General features: G+C 54.8%; 1 protein-coding gene across 4 annotated transcripts in view; it reads right to left on the reverse strand.

The window, feature by feature from the left end:
- The window catches only part of CNTFR (ciliary neurotrophic factor receptor), a 213231-nt gene that overhangs the window by 50078 nt on the left and 142896 nt on the right, over window positions 1-20257 (reverse strand). For all 4 annotated transcript variants that reach the window (XM_063320927.1, XM_063320925.1, XM_063320926.1 and 1 more), the window contains one exon: window positions 12403-12633. In XM_063320927.1, coding sequence (XP_063176997.1) covers window positions 12403-12633 — 231 coding nt within the window. The remainder of the gene's footprint in view (window positions 1-12402; window positions 12634-20257) is intronic.

Raw genomic sequence — 20257 nt, forward strand, 5'->3', positions numbered from 1 at the left:
CGCAGCCCTGCTCTGCACCACCGAACACCCAAGTCACATCATCTGACAAAAGAAACAGCCACCGCGAAGCTAAATCTGCAAGACAGGGATATGCACCTCCCTTAACTCACCAACTTGAAGGCCAGAGGAGAAAATTAGTTCATCTCACCTGACCTCCTGGGTTCCACAGGCCATTACATCCCTCCGTCACCCCTCTATTGAGCCCAATAACTCGTGTTTGACTGAATCATCTTTCAGCAAGGCAGCCAGCCTTGCTCTGCAGATAACAAGCGGCAGAGGATCCGCCACTGCTTTTGGCAGTTTGTTCCGATGCTTAATCATTTTTTCTATTAAAAATATGAGCCTCATTTCTAATTTGAACGTGGCTGCGCTCAGCTTCCAGTCATTGGTTCTAGTGATGGCTTTGCTTGCTGGTTTAGTACCCAGTATCGTCTCCACTTGGAGGTAATTACCAACAGGAGTCAGGGCACTTTTCCAGCTCCTCTTGAAGCCACTGAACAGACTATTTTAAGTCTTTCTCCTTACGGCAGTTCCCCCTGCTCCCTTTGTATCCTTCTTCACCACTTTCCCTGGTTTTCCAAGGTCCTTCTCAAATTACTCCTCCCATAACATCCCGGGACCAATCTGCAAGGAGGTAAAATTGCGTCTTTGTTGTATATACGCCGCATTTGGCAGAGATGGCTCAATCTTGGCTCCAAAAACCCCAGAATTGTCTTTTTGGCCAGCCTGTCCCAATCCAAACTCACAGTTTGGGGCTTCTCCATTCTGGCACCCTCCTGCAGGAGGCACCTTCTGTGCTCTGCAATTTTGCTTTTTTTCATCATAATGAAGGTCCTGGAGGTGTGTGACAGCACAGACCTCACACCACCGCCAGCCCTGGGCAGCTGCTCTGCTCACCCCGGTGAGAATCACCCCCAAGGTTTGCTCTGATCCACCAGTCACCAGGAGACAGGGAAGCGAGGGAAGGGAATGCAGCAAAACGATGCCTGCAACAACTGTGTGTCATAGCAGCTTTGTGAGCTTTTTAAAGCCTGTGAAAAAGTCCACTGCTCTTTTTCACTTCTGAACAAAACCCTCAGCACCCTCCGCAGGCCAACGCAGAGTCCCCACACTACTACAGCAAAAGTCTCACCCATGAACACTGCCTTGGCAGATAAAAAAGTGAGTGGTGTTTCCCCTCCCGAGCCCCCAGAGGCGATGGAAGTGTTGATGGTGTGCTTACCCTGCTCCAGCAAGGCAAGCCTGGTTTGCAAAAGCCACATTGTCACCACCAGCACTTGCAGCAAGGAGCAGCCTGATGCTCCCGCATCAGCGGGGAGTCCCCAACCCATCAGCATTTTGCCACCTGCTTTGCATTAATGTGAATAAGAGCGGTAGCCACAGGACCAGCTACCTCCCTCCATGCTCCCTTCTTCAGGAGGAGTGCAGGAGTCTGATTTTGGCCCTTATTTCACCACTTACATCCAACGTAGCAGGTCAGCTGGAGATATGGGAATTTCCCCCTCCCCAGGCTTCACGGCTCTGTCTCCCTGCTGCAGACCAGGAGCTGCTGCAGGGAGAAGGAAGCAGAAGTAAACTCACATACTGGGCAGACAGCTCTGGCTTGTTTGGCTGGGCAGTGGGAGAAGAAGGAGGGATGGGAGGAAGGGCTGGATGGTGGAGGCTGTGGCAGAAAGGGGAGCATGCGTGGAGGTTGCCCACGGGGGATGCCTCCAGGCTGGCTGCCCATGATGTGTCCCAGTCCACGTTGTGATGCAGAGGTGCCCAGTCCTGTGTGACAGGAGTGTGCTTCTCCCCCGGGGTGGGCTGCGGTGGGTGGGGAGCCCTGGCATAGCGGGGGACCCAACCCAGCACACCCCAGTTGGGGAGACATGTAGGGTGAGGAGGGCACTAACTCACCAATCTGGTTTTTAAGCCCAGTTGTGTGGCTTTGGGAAATCACTCTCCAGCCTGTGCCTCAGTTTCCTCTTCTGCCTTTTCATTTAGGCTCTGACCCCACTGCTTCCCACCCAGCTGGGGCTCCTCTTCCTCGCTGGGAGGGAAATGGGAGGTGGCAAGGGCTGCCCTGTGTCCCCATGTACCTGGTGCGGCAGTGGAGTCTGTGTCCCTGGGTTTTGGTGAGGGCAAGGGAGGAAGAAGAGGAAGAAGCTGATGAGGCCAAAGAGCCTTTGCAGAGGGCAGCTGCACTTGGATGTAACTCAAGGAAGTCAGGCACAGAGGGAAGGGGCAGTGGCTTGGGTCCAAATGCAGAGAGCAGAGATGAATCCAGCACCAGAGGACTGAGCGTTAGGAAATCAATCAGGAGACAGAAATGTGCCCAGAGCAGCCGGAGATCCTCCATGCAAAGGCACACTCAAACCCGTTGCACACCGTCTTTCAAGCAACAGAGCAACAGAGCTGCCCCCGGGCCGTGCAACTGCACCGCTGTAGACGTTGGGATGCTGCAGCCTGCGGGCAGTGATGCACAGGTACGCACGGGCAGGCCGTCACATCCTGGACCAACACCTCCACAGAGTCACTGCCATCAGAGGCAGGGATTCAGCGAGGCAGCCGTCGCCCAAAAAATTGAACGGCGCCATATCAACTCCAAAGACAACAGCAGGTGACGAACCCCAGCCCGTTTGCCATAAACAGTGTATTTCACAGCTCCCTGGCTCCAGCCCGAGTCCCCAGCCACTGCCTCGGACCGTCACAGTTTGCACAGCATCCAGAAAGTAGCCAAAAGGCAGAAAGCTGCTCGCAGCCCTCTGCTTCCTTCCCTGACCAAGAGGACAGGACATGTGCACCCGCGACACGTGACAACCCACACCGTGCAAGGCTGCTCCTCGTGGAGCATGCACGGCCTTGGGGTGCGCTCAGCACACAGCCACACACACTATAAGGCTGTGGCAAGGAAAAACACCGGGGTTTGGGAGCGCTTAGAACAAGGCAGCCCAACATGAGCGAAAATACAGCACCAAGGTCTCAGCGCTGGCTTCTAACCCCCCCGAAGTTTCCTGGCATGGACCCATTCAGTGATCTCTGGGCCTCCAGAGACGGACAGCCATCCATCTCCTCTCCCTACATGTCCAAACCCAGTCACATAGGACATCAAACTTCCCCTGTGGACCTGACTCTGGTCCAGGCCTGGTTTCATGGTTTCTCAGTCCTCCACATCTCTCAGCTGGGGCAAACTGCAGCACTGGAGAGCCACTGCTGGTCCCTGCTGCATGACGTCCTGCACGGGCACTCTTGGGCTCCAGCTCTTCACATCCCCAGAGCAAGACCATATTTCCCCGTGCGGCTTGGCACAGCAGATTGTCATTGCTCACTTGCTTTTGGCAAACACCCTGCACCCCTCTCCCTCCTCTGCATCACCAGCAGCCAGGCTCCCGACTCTGGTACCCTGTGAGGTGGCGAGGAGAGGGACAAACAACCTGCCGTTAGTCACATCCAGGCTCGGCAGGCTGTGCACGGCTCCTGTTGGTGAGGAGAAGACCATCCTGGAGAGAAATTAAGCAGCCGTCACCCTAGGGATGGTATCATAAACCATTTTAATAAGGCGTTCTACTCCCCCTCCCCACCACCCCAACTCATGCAAACGCTGTCTTGTTTAGTTGGCAGCAAACGATAAAGACCCCCAGGGAGCAGAGGAGGGGGAGAAAAGGGACATCTGTTTAGAGCATTTCTACTGCGTGGCTCTCCCAGGCTATTTCTATCTCTTCTTGTCAAAATTTATCAACTGCGTAATTGTTTAAACAGCATTAAAGTGCTTGGAGCAAGAGCAACTGGAAATTGTCCTGCAGTTGCCTCTGGTACCGATGCTGACAGCTCGGGAGGAGACTGGGGAGAGAAGGGATCCATCGGGCATGGGAACCCTCTGACTCCTTTTCCGGGGGGGGAGACACCACCCCGTCCTGCTAAAAGACGGAAAATAATCGCACTTTATTCCCAGTACCCTTCCCTGCTTTCCAGACCCAAGACTCTCCTCCCTCTCCGCTCCTCCCCACCCTGACGTGCTGTTAGCACACATTTACTCTGCTAAATTATTTACAGCAGATGCACCGGCTCGGGAAACCATAGCTAATGACAATGTCTTTCACGCTGAAGTACACTGGATCCTGCCCTGACCCTGCTGAGCGCTTGGCTGGGACCTCACTGCCTGCCCGAGCCCCGCTATAGTTCCCAGCTCTTGCTGGTGAATTTGGAGAGGGATGGAGAAGCACTGGTGGCTGGGAAAAGATGGGGATTTGTTGCTGCCTGCCATCTCCTCTCCTTCCAGGGATGGAGCTGCAGAAGGTCCCCACTGCAGGGTCTTCTCATCCCTGGGCAAACTACCTGGCCTGGGTCAGTGCAGACATGAGCACATGTGGCTGGTGACATGCAAGATGTGTACCCAGTGCTGGTGACAGTGGTGAGGTTTCTTTTTCCACCATCACCTGGGAAGCAGACGGTGATGTTTCTTAAGAGCCACAGCCGTGTGGAGCCACGGGTGGAGAGTGAAAAGCAGCATCCACATGCTGAGCATCGACCCCTTTGCTTCCCGCCCCATGGCTGCAGCAACGGCTGCATCTCGGCCGGTCCCTCCCCTCGCCGGTCCCTCCCCTCCCAGCGCCCTCGAAGCTGGTGACCCACCACCGGCGGGTGGCAGGAAGCTCGAGCCAAATATTTTGACAAGGGGCACTTGGGAGCAGCTGAGACAAATCCTTCCTGGTGCAGAGGCCAGCGCAAACAGAGCGCCAGCGTGACTCTCCTCCGCTCCCCCTGGCAGGCACTGTCCCAGAAGGCTTTGTCCTCCCAGCCTCGGGCATCCCTAATTCCCAGCACAGTACGGGGAAACAGGGGCTGTGGGAAGCTGTTTAGACTGAACTTGGATTTCTTTAATTATAAGGCTGGTTTTGTCATGTTAAGGAGGATAAACAAACCTCAGGAGAGCAGGAGGCTGCGCTGCCATCCGCCTGGGATGTGGGACACTGGCGTGGCATGCAGCCTTCAGCATTTGTACTAGACAAGGACATGGAAGCTTTCCCAGGAAGCTGCCAAGCACCAAAGCCCTTTTCCCTCTTCTCCTCCAGCTCAGCAACTGCTGGGATGTGGCAGGGGGGAAGACCTGGGCTGTCCCCCTGCCCCATCCCATGAACTCCTCCCCAGCCCTGCTCACATCCCCCATCCTGTGAGAGGATGCACAGGGAGCCTTTGGGCTTGTTTCACACCTAGGTCCAAAGCTTGTGACCCCACCAGGTGCTCACCAAGGGGGTCCTTGCACCTGGGAGCACCCATTCGCTGATGGACGCTCCATCCCTGGCTCTGGCTTGTCACTGGCAACCCGAGGACTCCCTCGCCTTTGCTCTGGGGAGTGGGTTGGCGAGGGGGTGACCACCTTCTCTGCTTCTTGGTGCTCTAATGCCATGCGATCCTCCCACCTTGACTCAGGTGAAGAGTGAAGCTATGAGCTCTCCATAGCACCCAACCCAGCCTGAGCTCATCAGTTGCTGGGGTCAAGCTTGTGGCCACGTCCCTTCAGCTGCCAGTGAGGACACGCCAAGGGACATGGGACACTGCAAGCGTTGTCCACCTCCCAGGCATGCTCTTCCCTTGGTCAGGGTCTCTGCAGGCCACAGCATCAGCGAGGCCAGGGCAGAGCCGCCGGCGCCGCGGTCCTGTGCCGCGGCACCTAATAAATGCCACGTGCCGCTCCGCTCGCCCCGCCGCCCCCAGCTCCCCCGCGCGAGGAGGGGGGTGCTGCAAGGATGGGAGAGGGGATATTTTTATTGTTTCTGACACCGGCTGCCCCAGATTATCATATTTTACGCGGCGAGCCAAAGAAGCATCACTCTGCTATGCTGCAGCTGGGCAGGCTGCCCAGCCCGGCAAAGGGGAAGGAGGGGAGGAATGCGGCGGGGCGCGGATGCGTTGCACGCAGGGGTGCGAGCGTGCGAGTGTGTGCACACGCGGGCCACGGTGGCACCGCTTCATTCAGCCCTTCCCACTGCAGCACGGCAGCTTGCATCCCTCTGGACAGGGACGGGGGCAGAAAGGTCGCCCGCTGCCTGCAAATGTGTTTGTTTTTCTAGTCCGGCTTCTAATTCGATTAGGACTAATTGCATTTGGGAGCGTGGTGGGGTTTTTAGGTGGTGGGTTTTGTTGGTTTTTTTCTTTTTTTTGGACTTCTCCTTAAAAAGCTGCGATGGCAATTTGCATATCGTTACCCATCATGCCTTTCCAGCTCCCAGATGGGCCAAGACCTGAAATCTGGGCGCAGGCAACAAAGTTCGTCTGCTGAGTTTTCCCAGCCGTGAACGAACAGCTCAGCATGGAAAGGCAGCGATTGGAGAGCATGCGTGCCTCCTGAAACAAGGCTGAATTAAGATACATGAGGCACTCTTGCAACCTGGTTGACCCTGTTTGTCATGGCCCCTTCCCATGGCTTTCAGGAACTGGGTGGTGATGTTTGGCTGTGAAGCCCCCTGGAGCCATTGCACCTACCCAGCCCCCAGCACCCGTGGGCACACGGGGAAAAATCAACCACATCCACAGCAATAAACCCAACAGCTTTGGGGTGCATCATTGATCCTGGAACAACAACAGCCACATGCTTAAATTTATTAGCTCCATCCCTGCCACAGGTTCAGTCCAGGTTAATGTGCTCCTGCCCAGAGCATCGCCTGGGCACAGCCTTGGGGCTGACCTTGCACGGGGCCGTTCCCGAGGGGCAGGAGGACATTTGGAGGGCAGGAGGGATGAATCGCAGGGGCAGGCGCTGCCCTCTGCCAGCTGGCCCCGATACCAGGGAACAGTCGCAGTCGTGTTTAACTTGCTGCTCTCGAAATAGCCTCAGTTTACACGGACACGGGAAGGGATTGGATAAGTTTATAAGGGAAAAATCCATCAAAAGGGCTTTTTTTTAAAAAAAAAAACAACCAAGCCCTGCGTCACAGATCGCTGGACGTGAGCAGGGAAATATCTGCACACGCTGACCCCGAGACCGCTCTTCTCCATCAGTATCTGTGCCAGTGGCAGGAGCAATGGCCCGATGAGGGCACCCTGCTCTGAGGCAGAGGCATCCTTGCTGCCGCAGCCAGCCAAACCCGCTTTCCCAAGCCAGTGCCCTCCTGCAGTTTTTCCCACCAAACCAACGTACGGAGGCAGCTGGGCAGACACCGACGCCTGGCACTGCCTTCCCCCGCTGTTTCGCCCATGCCTATCATGGGATGCTCACGCCTGCCCCGATGGTTCCATCCCTCTCCTGAGGAGCCAGAGACGCATGTCTTACATGGAGAAGTTGTTACCTTCTTTGTTTCTTCTTTATTTTGGGTGGGTGAAAAAGGCAAAAAGCTATAAAAACAACAACAACAAAAAAAGATGCTAAGTGCAGTCCAACCCTCCGGTTGCAGCTGGAGCCCAGCTGGGAGGAAAGGGACTTCTAAGGCAGAGAAAGGGGAGGCTCTGATTATTTATTAGTGGCCGATGTTTGATCGCTTGCTAATCAGGCCAGAGAACACACTCGGGCTCTCCCGGCCTCCCTGCTCACATGTGGTTCCTGTTGCTTTGCCCCTTCCCCCCCCCTCCCTCTCTCTGGTTTTGCTTTGTTTGTTTTTCTGTTAATTTGGTTGTCTTTCCATGTCGTTTTCCGTCAAACCGCATGTTTTTTCCCCTTTCTTTCGCCAGCCACTGCAGTGACAGCCACAGAGGAAGGAGGCCAGCCCAGAGCCGCTTGCCCTCTGCCAGTCCAGAGCCGCTTGCCCTCTGCCAGTCCCTTTCCCACTATCGCCTGGGAGGCAGAGATACCCATGGGGCAGGGATGGGGCTGGCACTGGGTTATGAGCCCGCCCAGCCACCACTGCGACGCAGAGGGCAACTCCACCCCTCGTATCCTGCCCCGTGTCCCTGCTGCTGGAGGGGATTTTGCTGTATTTTCTCTCCCACACAGACCTCATCCCTGCTGGCATCCCAGCCCAATCATCAGCAGCCCCAGTAGGCAGTGGGCAGCAGCAGAGTTTGGGCATCCCCAAAGCCAGGCAGAGGAGGGGAAAGAAGAGACACAAACAGGTAGAGCTGCTGGGCCATGATGGAGATGAGCAGGTTAGAAAGGGATGGAGGGATGGGAGCGGGAGGATGGATGCCCGCCCTGGCTGCCTCCCTCCCTCCCTTCTTTGCACACAAGGCCTCCCCGCTCCCATGTGCGCTCTCCGGCTTCTGGCAGCCTTTCCGCCGTGCGTTTCCACTCCTCTCTGGCCCATTAGCAGTATTTTTATAACATTCTGTAATGCACAGAGCCGTGTGCCAAACCTCAAGAGCACATTATTTCCCAACGTCTTTGTTACATCCATCCCCGGGCCCTCCGCCCGTGTGTTTCCAAACACAGAGCTGCAGCTCACGGGGGCAGCCGGGAGCCCAGCACCGCACTCCTGGTACCCAGAGCCTTCCCATCCTGCCTGCCCACTCCCAGTGCTCAACCCTGGGCTCACTCCAGGGGCGCCCAGCATGCAAAAACCTTCAACCGCATTGCCTGCGCCTTCTGGCCATGCTCAGTCATCTGCTGCTCTCCAGGCTGCAGGGCAGGTCACCCATTGGAGATAAACACGGAGCATCCTGACTGCTCTCCTGTGCTTCACCTCATGCTCAGCTGCCCGAAAAAAGGGGGTCAGAGCAACAGGTCGCTGCTCCAATTCCCCTGGAAGAGGCTGCCCTGGAGAAGTGCCACCTTTGCCTGGGGCGGTTTGTGCTTGGGATGCTTCACACCCCGGAGATGGCTGATCTGGGACTCCTAGGGATAAGAAAGCCTGTGGGCCCTTCCTCCTCTCCGAAATGGGCTCTCCATCCTTTGGTCACCCCATCCCTGGATGCACATTGTCCCCACTGTATGTGCGCCAGTGCTTCCATCTCTGCAGGGGATGACACAGCCTGGCTACCCCCAGTCTCTGTGAGGCGCTGCTGGGCTCCCGGCCACATCCCCTGTGATGTGGACCTGGGTATCAAACCCCACCTCAAGGACCAGTTGAACTACCCGTGTCCTCCTGACTGCCTGCTGAAGGACATCGATGAGACACCTTCAAGCACTTTGTGCTTTTTGCACCATCAAGTAGCATCCTGGCCCCTCCAGCATGAAATCCTCACCCCAGAAATCCTTGTGTATCCCCCTCCCCCGCCACCAACTCATCCTACTGGCGTTTCCTGGTCCTTGTAGGCCAGAGCCATTACGGGAAACACCACTGAGAATGGTCCAAAGGCTGATGCCGAATCTCCCCCATCCCTCCCAGCAGCTCCCCTTTCAGCACAATCTGATCCCCTTTAGCCATTTCCTAAGCCGTGTTCCAACTCTTGTACTAATCCACATTTTCTCTGGTTTAACTCATAATTTCCCATGTGGCACCATAGCAAATACTTCACTGAAGTCAAGACAGATTATATCAACCACATTTCTGGGCTTAGGAAATCAGTTCCCTTATCAAAGAGAGTTATCAGGTTAATCTGGTGTGATATATATCTGGCAAGTCCCCCTTATATTTTTCTCCCATTTTCCATTTGTCTCCACATCTTTAATTGCTCCCTCTTCCAAGCGCGCCCCGCGGCCCCACTGTGCTGTGGGGTCAGGCTGTCTGATCGGGATTTTTCCTACTCTCAAGCAGAAGGAGACACGTCGCCTCTCCCCACAGCAATGGGTACTGCCGGTGACCTCTCAGCCACTAATGAGCATTGCTAATGAACAGGAGATGTCCTCACCTGGGGATGAGGTGCTCCCCAAGCCTTCAATGAATTGTTTTCTTTGAAGGTGCCTACGAGGCGGAGGGTTGTCTCAAGGTTTTATCCTCCCTCCTCTCCCCGAGCCTCCATGGCCCTTGCTCTCAGCATCGCCACTCAGACACGGCAGGGTTCATTTCATACCGGGCTCTGCTGAGCTTACCTTTAATCTCCCCTGAAACCTGGCTGCATAGCCAACTCTGCTCTTCTCTCCTCGTTTGCTCCATATTTATATGGCTAACCCCTCTTTTCATTTCCTCTGCAAGGTCTTGCTCAGCTTGACTCCTGGCAGGTCTCCCTTTATCCCTGTGCTCGCTGACCCCCATGACGGAGCTCGCTTAGCTAACTGGCACCCTTTCCCAGTCCTTGCTGCTTCTCCACTCCCTCCCCGCATCCTTCTTGCAGTGTCGTCTACCCAGGAGCGCCCATGCCTCGCTTGGGGGACACATTCCTAGTACCCTCATTTATTTAATGAGATCTCCAGCACTTCTCCCTGTGCAGCCCCCAGCCCCTCACTCCCGTTGCCAACATCGTTCTTGTTGTCCCAGTAAGAGGTGAAAGCACAGGCGCAGGCCTGTTTTCATTTAACTTCCCATGCAATTGAAACGAAACGAGTCCAAGATCCCTCAAGTCCCAAGTTTGGGCTCCCAATGCGCTCAGCTGCAGCGGAGATGCTACCACAGGGACATGCTGTAAACCTCCCATGAGCTGTCCACCTCCATCTCCACCTCCACCTCTGTCCCCATCCCCTCCTGGGATGCTCGCAAACCCGCTCCTCTACAGCGGCCCGCACACCTCCAGGGTGTCAATCGTGCCCCGCAGAAGCAGGAAAGCTGGGGGGTTGCAGGGAGGGGCTGGGGACGGCAGTGCTGGGAAAAGAAACCTTGCAGAGAACATTAAATTAAAACCTAGGCAATTAAATTAATTACCACTAAAAGCGTCTCACCTGATTAGTTCCTTGTGTACTTAATTGCATTAACAACACCGAGCATTCGCTTGTTTATTTGTGGCCCTCTCTCTTGGGGCTGGTGGCCCTGCAGTCTCCGACCATGTTCCTCAGCTGCCCGGTGCTCAGGGGGCCTGTGAGCTGCCAGCAAATGGGAACACGCGGTAATAGGAAACAGCAGGATTTGGGCTCTAATGCTGAGCAATTCCCATGGGTCCCTGAGCGGATTGACAGGGATTACTATTAGCGAGGTGCTTAGCAGATGGAAGAGCCATTGCAAAGTCAGGGGGATGCCACAGCTGCAGAGGAGGCAGTCAGAGGATGGAGCCCCCTCCCCATTCCCCGCGTTTCCTCCAGACAAGGGCTGCAGCCCCTCTTGCACTGGCACAGCCTGGGACCTCTCCCCAGGTGGGATCTGATGAGCACATGCCCAAGCAGAGGAGCTGCACAGCCTCGTCCTGCTGCTGCCTGCTCCGCACCCAGCTCCGGTCTTCCCTGCCTCTGGACAACTTGTGAACACCTCCTCACGCTGATAGAGTGACCCAGAGCCCCCTGACTCATCTGCCACTGCCTTTTTGTTTGCTGTGCCCCCAGCCCCGACACCTACTCGCTGCCATGCCCCCTGCTCTACGCTGAGAGCTGCCCCCCTCGCTTCTCATATTTGTTCTTCCAGGACCCCTTCCCCTTGGTGTATGCGCCAGGATGCCTCCCATTTGACCCAAAACCATGAGCTGGACACTGTGCAGCATCCCTGAAACTTGTATTTCTTCAGTCTCACCTACAGGTGCAGAGACCCCCTCCCATCTGATTTGCAGGGCTTATGCAGGCCATGGCTGGTCCTCCTGCAACCCTCTGCCCCTGGACCATGGTTGAGGGTGGAAACACCACCCTGGTTCTGATACAAGGTGCCGAAGGTGAGACAAGGAGCAGAGAAAAGCTCTGCCATGACTCCCAAACCTGGGGAGGTATGGCCATCTACATGATGCATCCCCAGCTGGTGGGGCTCCCATCTGGTGCCTCGCAGCATCCTCTGCAGCAGTCACCATCCCACAACCAGCTACGCCAGCTGGTGCTCCCAGACACCCACTGCTGCTGGTTGCAGACGCCATACTGCAAAACACACCATTGCTATCAGCTGTACAAACACAGCAGCCCACCAAACACACAGCTGCTATCAGCTCTCAGCATTGTGTGAAATATAGCACAACTCTTATCTCCCGCACTGAGACCTGTAAATCAGTGCATCATCTCGTGCTTAAGATATGCAAAATCCTGGGGAACGTGCAGCTGTCCTACAACAAGCCTGTACACAGGGGCTCCTGCAGACACACAGCAACTGCCATCACCTTTTGGCTGCTCCTCTGAAACAACCGTGTTGCTGTAAACCCAGCCAGGACTTCTCCTTCCCAGCTGCAAGCCCCTCTGACAGCTCAGCCCCTACTCTTTACACCTGCAGAGATGGTGGTTGTTGCAGTGGGCTGGATGGAGAGACGACATCCCTTCCCAAATTATTCCTGGGGCATCATTTAATGTACAGGCTTTGATGCAAAGTTTGGGGCAGGAGGGGCTGATCCCAGCATCCTGCTGCTGGAGGGACCTCGTATGGTGTGGTGCAGCAGGCAACCATATGTATGGGCAGTACAGGGGTTGGCATGGCAGGAGGGGCTGTGAGGGGTCAATATGGGAGCAGAGAGCAAGGCTGTGACCCCCACAATGTCGCACGCCAGGGTACTCACTTCCCACCCCCAGGTAGGTCTGGTATTTGAGGTGCCAGGAGGAGCCCTCGTAGCAGGAGTACTGGCCACTATGCGTCAGGTCGACATTCTTCAGGATCAGGTAGGACCCATTCAGGTGGGACTCATCGATGTCGGTGCCATTGGCCGTCCAGGTCACAGCTGCGTCCCAGTCCATGGAGCCGCACTTCATGGTCACATCCGCGCCTACCCGCTCGTACTGGATGTGGCTGTCTGTGGGGAAGAATAGGAGAAAACCAGGTGAGCTCAGAGCCCTGTGGGCAGGGCTGCCTTGGAAACAGCATCTTACTATCACTTGTATAGGAAGTGAGGGAAGGACTGGGGCATGGGCTGGCACTGTGGTAGTGGCCAGGAAAGCCTGCCTCTGTTCTCAAGTTCTCCTCATGGCTCTGATAATGACTTATTTTAACCTTAGACCAGAGTGGATCAACTGTCACGGACCAGTGGATTGAGACTCATGGACCACCTCCATACCTCCGTCTCACAGGATGCCTTCCTCTGACCTTTACCTTGGAGAAGACATGTCAGGGATGCACCTGTGGCTCACCAGCCAAATGCCCCGCAGCACGGCTGGATACTCGCACCAGCAAGTCATCGCCACTCCCGTGTCTATGTGGCTCGTCCAAACCTAAATGCACACATCAGAAATTCCCAGCAGAGAGGTGACAGAGCCTCAGGACTTGTCACCAGCCAACTCAAGTTATTTACTAGTGGAGGTGGGAAGCTGGCAGCTGCCCTAGCCATTCCCTGCCTAGGAAATCAGGTGGTAGGACTGCAACCCAACTGCGCCGTGCTTTGGAAAGGGGCAGCTGCTCAGTGCGTGCTATGCCGTTTGTCTCCCTGCCTGGCTTTTCTCCCCTCCCCGCAATAACACGATGCCTTGCTGAGCTGTTTGATTTAGCGTGTTGCGAGTGGGGCCATACAGCTCATTGGGCACCAGCTGCCTAATTGAATTTTCTCAGGTTTCTGGACAGGAGCTCGAGCTGACATTCATTAATGATCCTTAACAACCGAATCTTTCCCGTCTTGCTACACTGGCTGTGCTCAGCTGCGTGTGGCAAGGATAAAACTGCATGTGTGGGGGTGTGTGCCTGGCCGTGACATGGGGTGAAGCGGGACAGGGAGATGAGCAGAGGATGAGGTTCCTTTAAGGCTTCATCAAGCCTTCGTGCACAGACAAGGACTGTTGGGTTCTCAAAATACTCCTGGGTTTCAAAAACACATTTGACAAGGTGCCTCCCAAGGAAACCAAGCAGCCCTGACACATGAGGAAAGTCCTTGCAAGGATTTATAGCAGCTAAGGGTCAGGAGACCAAAGGTGAGAACAAGCAGTCAGACGTGGCAGTAGAAGACGTCACCGGTGAAGTTCGACAGAGATCAGAGCTGGATCAGAGCTGCCCGACACCGTCGCAACTCACGGGGAAAAGGGGGAAGAGGAGGTGAGAGGGGACAGTGTGCTGCGGACAGCTGGGTGCAAAAGCAATGCAGAAGGACATCACGGCACGGACCCACCAGGTAGTAACACGGCATTGATGAACACCCAGGGATGCACAGAGGGAAAATCAAGCCTTGCTTCCCCTACCACTCACAGCTCCAAAGGAGCTGCAGCCTCCATGGAAACATGTCTTGGAGTTGCCATGCTCACTTCCCCGAAAACATCAGCTTGGTGGCAACTGAAACCCAATGCTAGGAATTATTCAGAAAGGGACTGAGAAGAAAATGGAAAGCAGTGTGCCCTAAAAGCCGTGCACAAATCTACCCCTGTGACATTAGGAGTTCACTTCAGCTGAAAAGGGAGCAAACAGGGAAAAGCAAAGGCTGGAAACAGCCCCCGCCTAAGGATGGCTTAACAGACTTGATCCCTTCATCTGTAAAAGGAGACAACCGAGTGGAAATGTGACAGACACCTAAGCAATGATGAGCGACATGGAGAGGACAAATAGAGAAGGACTGCTTGCTCCTTCTCCTAATAAAATAATTAAGGGGCAGCAAATGAAAACAAGCAAAAGAAAATGCTTTTTCACACAAAGCGTGATTAAATTACAGAAGCCCATGTTCATCAAATGTTGTGGATGTCAACATTTTGGGGAAAATAGTGATTAAATGAATCCTTAGAAGAAAACACCACCCAGGGCAGTAAAACACCGAGCTGCCGGGCGAGCCTGGGGAGGCTGCAGGCAGCTGACGGTGGGGAGGGACAGAAGAAGCACCCCCCAAGCTCGTCTTGCTCTTTCCTCCCTCTCTAGACATCAGCCTCTGGGTCCTCTTGATAGGTGGGACCACATAGGCATGATCCAGCCATTCCTTGTATGAAAGCCCACAGACTGAGCCCATCTGCAAAAGAGAGAGCAGCAGGGTGAAGCGTGAAGCTGGCCCTGGGCGAGACCCTGGCAGGTCTGAGTCCTCCTGCAGTCGGTGTGTCAGGACACCTACTTCAGAGAGGGAAGCAGCAACTTTGGGGATGCTACCCCTGCTGGGAAAGAGGGGACTAAGAACAGATGAGGAAAAATTGTGTTGTTGCGAGTAAGATGCTGGTGAGATGCCTCAGAATCATCTCAGACACTAGCCAAGGGTGGGAACCTTTGAGTAACTGCGCTGATCAGAAGAGTGTGATTCAAGTGTCTTAAAAAAGCTTGGGGCGTATACTGACAGGCAGAAAGAGGGGAGAACCTCTAAGATGAGGCATCTGTGTGAGGAGGGGTAGATGGAATGGGCCCAGATAAACAAGCAGATAGGCAGAAGTGTGGAAGAAGATGGATGGGTGGATGGAAGAATGAATGCGTGTGATCGCAGACAGATGGACAGCTGGCTGGAGGGGCACAGATGGAGGGAAGTGTATGAAGATGAAAGGATGGATGACTATGCAAGTGGATGGATGGATGGATGGATGGATGGATGGGCATATATGAGGATGCAGAGATGGAGGGATAAGAATATAAGCAGCTGGCTGGCTGGCAGCGTCTGTTGATGGAGGCATGGGTGGACAGATGGGTGGGCCAGAGGAGGGATGGAAGGACCAGTGAACAGCAGTGGGGTTGGGTGGATGGCTGTGGAGATGGATGGATGGATGGATGGATGGATGGATGGATGGACGGATGGACGGACAGATGACTAGGCAGATGGGTGGAGGGATAGTTATAGATAGCAGAGTTAAGTAAGAGTCCCAGCACCTTACTCAAGTTCTCCTCTGATTTTTTCTATAGCATAAGGAAAAGACATTTTCTCCTCCCCGTTCCTGCTGGGTCACAAAAGGCTATTGACTCTTCTGGCCTTACGCTTGGGGATCTGCTTGACAGAGACACTGGAGACACTGCATCGCCCCTAGCCTTGCATGGAGAAAGGCTTATTGCAGTGACGGTTCCGGAGAACTGCCTGCCTTGCCTGGCTCCTGCCTGTCCAGTGCCTGGCCCCAGGGAAGACTTGAGAGTGGCGGAGGCTTTGGCGTGCCCATCTCCGCTACTAAGGATTGTGGCTGAGAGCTTCTCTGTAGCTGGTGGCAGCAGGAGTAAGCTGGGAAGGGGAAAAGGCACCTTGAATTATTTCCTATTTGTCCTTAAACACAGTGCAAACATGTTGGCACTCGACCAGAAGGACTGAGGGAACCATTCCTGGAAGACAGGTCTTTGAAAGCAATGCTCCTTTCCAAGGCAATGATTTAAGGCCCCTGACAAAGAAGAAACCAAAAGCACAGCTTCAGAGGAGGCATTTCTCCCCGGCGGGTTTGCTGAGGCTCTTACTGGAGCTGAGAGAGGTCCCAACGTCCCTCCTGCCCCATGCCAGCCATAGGTGTCGCACCTAACCACACTGCCATGAGAACGCACAGCAGCCCCGTGAGCAGGTGTCACCTCCCTTTGCGAAGGGGCACCATGGGGACAGCCCCCCGCCCCCAAGCTGGAGCAGCCCCGTCTTGTGCTGCCAACACCAGTTCTGCTTTAGGATGGGGATGGGTGAGGGTGACCAGAGCTTCTACTGGGAGCCTCCACTTCCCACAGGCTGAGGATGGGCAGGATCCCCCTGCCCCCAGCCCACCCAGAGCCTCACAGCCCCCTCAAGCAGGGAGGGCTGGGGTGGTTTGTGCCCTTTGCTGGTCATCACGTCACTGGTAACACATGGGATCGGAGGCTGAGATGGTGCCTATGCTGCAGGGCCAGCCCTCCTGGATGGACACCAAAGGGTGGCGCAGGCAGAACAAGGGCCAACAGCTAGGGGCTGCAGCTCAGGAGGTTCAAGCTGGTCATGGAAGAGAATTTATTCTCCAGGATGTTGGTGCAGCCCTGAGACAGGTACCTACAGACAGGGGGTATCTCCACCCTTGGAGGTTGTCAGGGCTCTTTTCATCAAAGCCACAGCCGACTGTTGGCGATAGTCCTCTTCTGAGTTGGACATTGGACTAGACACCTCCAAAGATCCCTTCCCAACAACACGGCTGCCATCATTGGCCAGAATTGATCCTTAGAAAAGCTGCCCTGCCCCTACACCACCCTGCTTCTCCAAAGTATGCTGCTTTTTGGGTCAGGCGACAGCAGGAGGGTGAAACGCACATGATGTGTGGCTATGATGCTGCACCCCAACCAGCAACATGCCTCTAAGCATCCAACCCCACCAAGGGCCACATCGTCTGCTGTAGCATAGCATGCCAGACAGGCACAGCAGGGCTTATGTCATAAAGTCCCAGAGCTGGAGAGGAACTGTGGTGATGCATAATGAGGGCAGAAATTACAGCTTCACCCACAGCCCTGCCAAGCTGCAGTGGAGGGAAGGCGGGAGCTGCCCATGGGACAGACACACAGAGCTCACAGTGGTGGACCTGGGGTAGCTCGGTGAAACAAGCTGTGGGCTGCTTTGCTGCCCTCCTAGCGATGGTGAGTGACAATTTGACGGCATGATCTGTGCAACCACAATGCAACGGGAACTAATGGGACAGCGGTCTATCAGAGAGACATGCAGGGAAGATAAGACAAGGCAGCAGGGCCCACAGGAACCTGTTTGGTCCTTCACAAAACCACCCTCCTCAGCTGGAGCTCCTCAACAGAAACGTCATCCTCATTTTCCCTTTTAATGAATCTTGACCTGCATCAAGAGTGCAAGGGCAACAACAACAGGGAAATGCAGCAAACTCGAGGGCTGCCCTGGCACGCGTCATGCTGGGAAGAAACAGAACTCCTCCTGGGACTCTCCATCTTCACCGGATGCTCTCCTTCTGTTCCCACTGAGGCTCCCTATGTGGGCAGCTGCCAGGACAAGCGTGCCGCTAGGCACTGCCCTGTGCCACACGCGGGGAGCTGTGCCACGGATGCGGCCCCAGGGTTTTGTGCCCAGGCGTCCAAGGGGTCTTTTGAAGAGTGAGCAGAGGAAGCGGAGAAGATGGTTTGCATTCCCGGCGCCGGCGCTCACCGCAGCCCCTCAATGGGGCTCTTTGTGCCAGGTCCCGTTGCGAGCCAAGCTCCAGCACGCACACACGGGGGCCAAAACCGCCCTTGCTCTCACAGCCATTCGCAGACAGACGGGAAGAACTGCTTCCCCCAGAGTCTTCTGCCCAAAGGCACTGTGGGCTGTGGCTGGCATAAACAGAGCGAGAGCAAAAGGAAAGCACCGAAGCATTTTTGGGGACAGACACAAGCACTCCTCTCCTCTGCAGGACACACAGTCTCTAGCTCCGCCCCTCTTTTGCAGATGGGGAAACTGAGGCGAGGAGAAAGGACAGGTCCCCACTTCCCCCGATAGAACATGGAGCACTTCTGCAGCAGGATGGAGAATTACACATTTGCTTTCAGACAGAGGGGCCTTCACATCACCCCTGTTAGCCTTCCCGCCTCCCTCCCCAAGCAACTAGCCACGAGTAATCATCTCAGCGGCTAATTATCTCTCTGTGTATGTATTCATAAATTATACATTTAATATTTATGCAGTGCCAGGGCTATGCTGAGAGCTTTCCAAGCAGATAAACCGGTGAGGTCTTGCACCCTGCAACTTCCCATGGTAAATGAGATGAATAAGCCCACAGGAGACAAGAAGGGAGCCCCAGAGGGTGGGGAGGGGGAGGCGAAGGAGCCCAGCCAGCAGGTGGAGGGAAGGAGGAGAGCACTGGTTCCCCACATTCACCGGCCATCCCTGCAAGTGCCTCTGCTCAGCTCTGTCCCAGGCTGCCCTGCCTCCTTGAAGCAATGCCTCATGTGCCGGTGCCTGGGGACGAGGTGGCTTGGCCATCTCCTGTCATCCTTCCTGCATGGAGGAGGACATTCCTGGCAATTAGGTCTGGGTCTCACAGAGCGGTTGCACAACCTTGTGGCTTCTCCCCTGTGCCTGCACCCATGCTGGCTGGCATGAGTATCACTGACCATGCCCAAAGCATGCTGGTGGCTTCGCTCCCATCTGCAGTTTCACAGCCCTGAGGTCTGCACCTCTTGAGATGGAACAGCCTCTAGCACTTGAGAGGGTTTCCAGACATCAGCTTCCTGAATCACATCCCACCCTTGATCTCCTTACGTCTATTTCCTTTGGTGCCACTTGTTTTTTACGGCTTTTGTTGCCAGCAGAAACCTTCCCTTCAAGGAGAAGGAATTTCATGCTTAAGGAGGCAGTTCTTCCACGAGTGATTTAAAACTAGATGCATCTTTGTAAGGAAACAGGCATAATTAAGTGTCATTGATGTAGCCAAAGATATGGACCGTTCCAAGTTAATTTTGTCCATTAATGAAGAATTGCAGCAAGCAGAGCCCACGTTTGTTTGCTCTGCTTTGGTAAATCCCTGGAGTCAGCAGCTTTGCTCTCTTGACAAGAAAAATAATTAGCAAGAAACTTTAATTAAGAGATAACAGATGGGTGCTAAAGGACTTGTACTCAATCACTCTATGATAGCCTGGGAGCAGACCTCAGTTTACTTCAGGGGTATTGTAAAGGAGACACTTTCCCTTCTGACATGCACAGCTCAAGGCAAGCTCCAGGGCAGGAGAACCTCTTCTCGCAGCCTGGATGTGACCACAAAACATCCTCCCGTGACGGTCACAAACCCTTGCTGCCCCTGAAGAAGGTCTCCTCCAGCTTCACAGCAGCGTTACCTCCCACCACTGCTCTGCAGCTGAGCTTACCTCCCTCTGCAGCTACACACCAAACCCAGCTGGGAGACGCTGAGGCTTCTTCCATGAAACTTAATGCAATATCTGCTGGGACTTTCTGGGGATGAAGGGAAACTTGTGCAATCAAATAAGTCATTGTCACAAATGGTAGTCCATGTCACAGGCTCCCTCCTGGACCTGATGGTCCAGCAGTGAGGAGGTATAATGCCTGCTCCGCTACTGGCTTGGCATGCTGTCCCCAGAACCGAGCTCCAGGTGACATGGTCAGGATGGTGGCACTTGCATGGCTTGTGCATGGGAGCCAACAAGGCTATGCAGTGGCAGGGCATAAGCACCCTCCTGGGGAGAAAAGACAGTGCTAAACCCAGTGGGAAACCGCAGAACAGAGACCCACCGCTGGAAGCAGAAGCAACACAAGCTTGTAGCAGAAGCGAGGGCCAAGTCCTAGCTGCAGCACTGGCTCAGCCCCAAGGGATGCGGCAGCTCCCTGTGCCTTGTGGGCTGTGGTCCCACGCTGAGCTCTGGCTGAGAGACAAGGTAGCAGGATGAGGGAAGCTGCTGTAGCAGACAAATAACTTCAGTGTCATTTTTCTGCATGTAGCACATCATCAGAGTGGCTGAACTGACGGCTTTGGCCCCGTCTGAGTGGGATCTCACCAGGGAAAGGCATGCCCTCCCTGTGCCAGAACAGCGTGGCTATGTCCACATCTCTTACTGGTCTTGGTGTGTTTTCGGCAGCCCCATGTTGGGACGGAGCCTCT

This window comes from Chroicocephalus ridibundus, chromosome Z (assembly GCF_963924245.1).
Source record: "Chroicocephalus ridibundus chromosome Z, bChrRid1.1, whole genome shotgun sequence".
Lineage (NCBI taxonomy): Eukaryota > Metazoa > Chordata > Aves > Charadriiformes > Laridae > Chroicocephalus > Chroicocephalus ridibundus.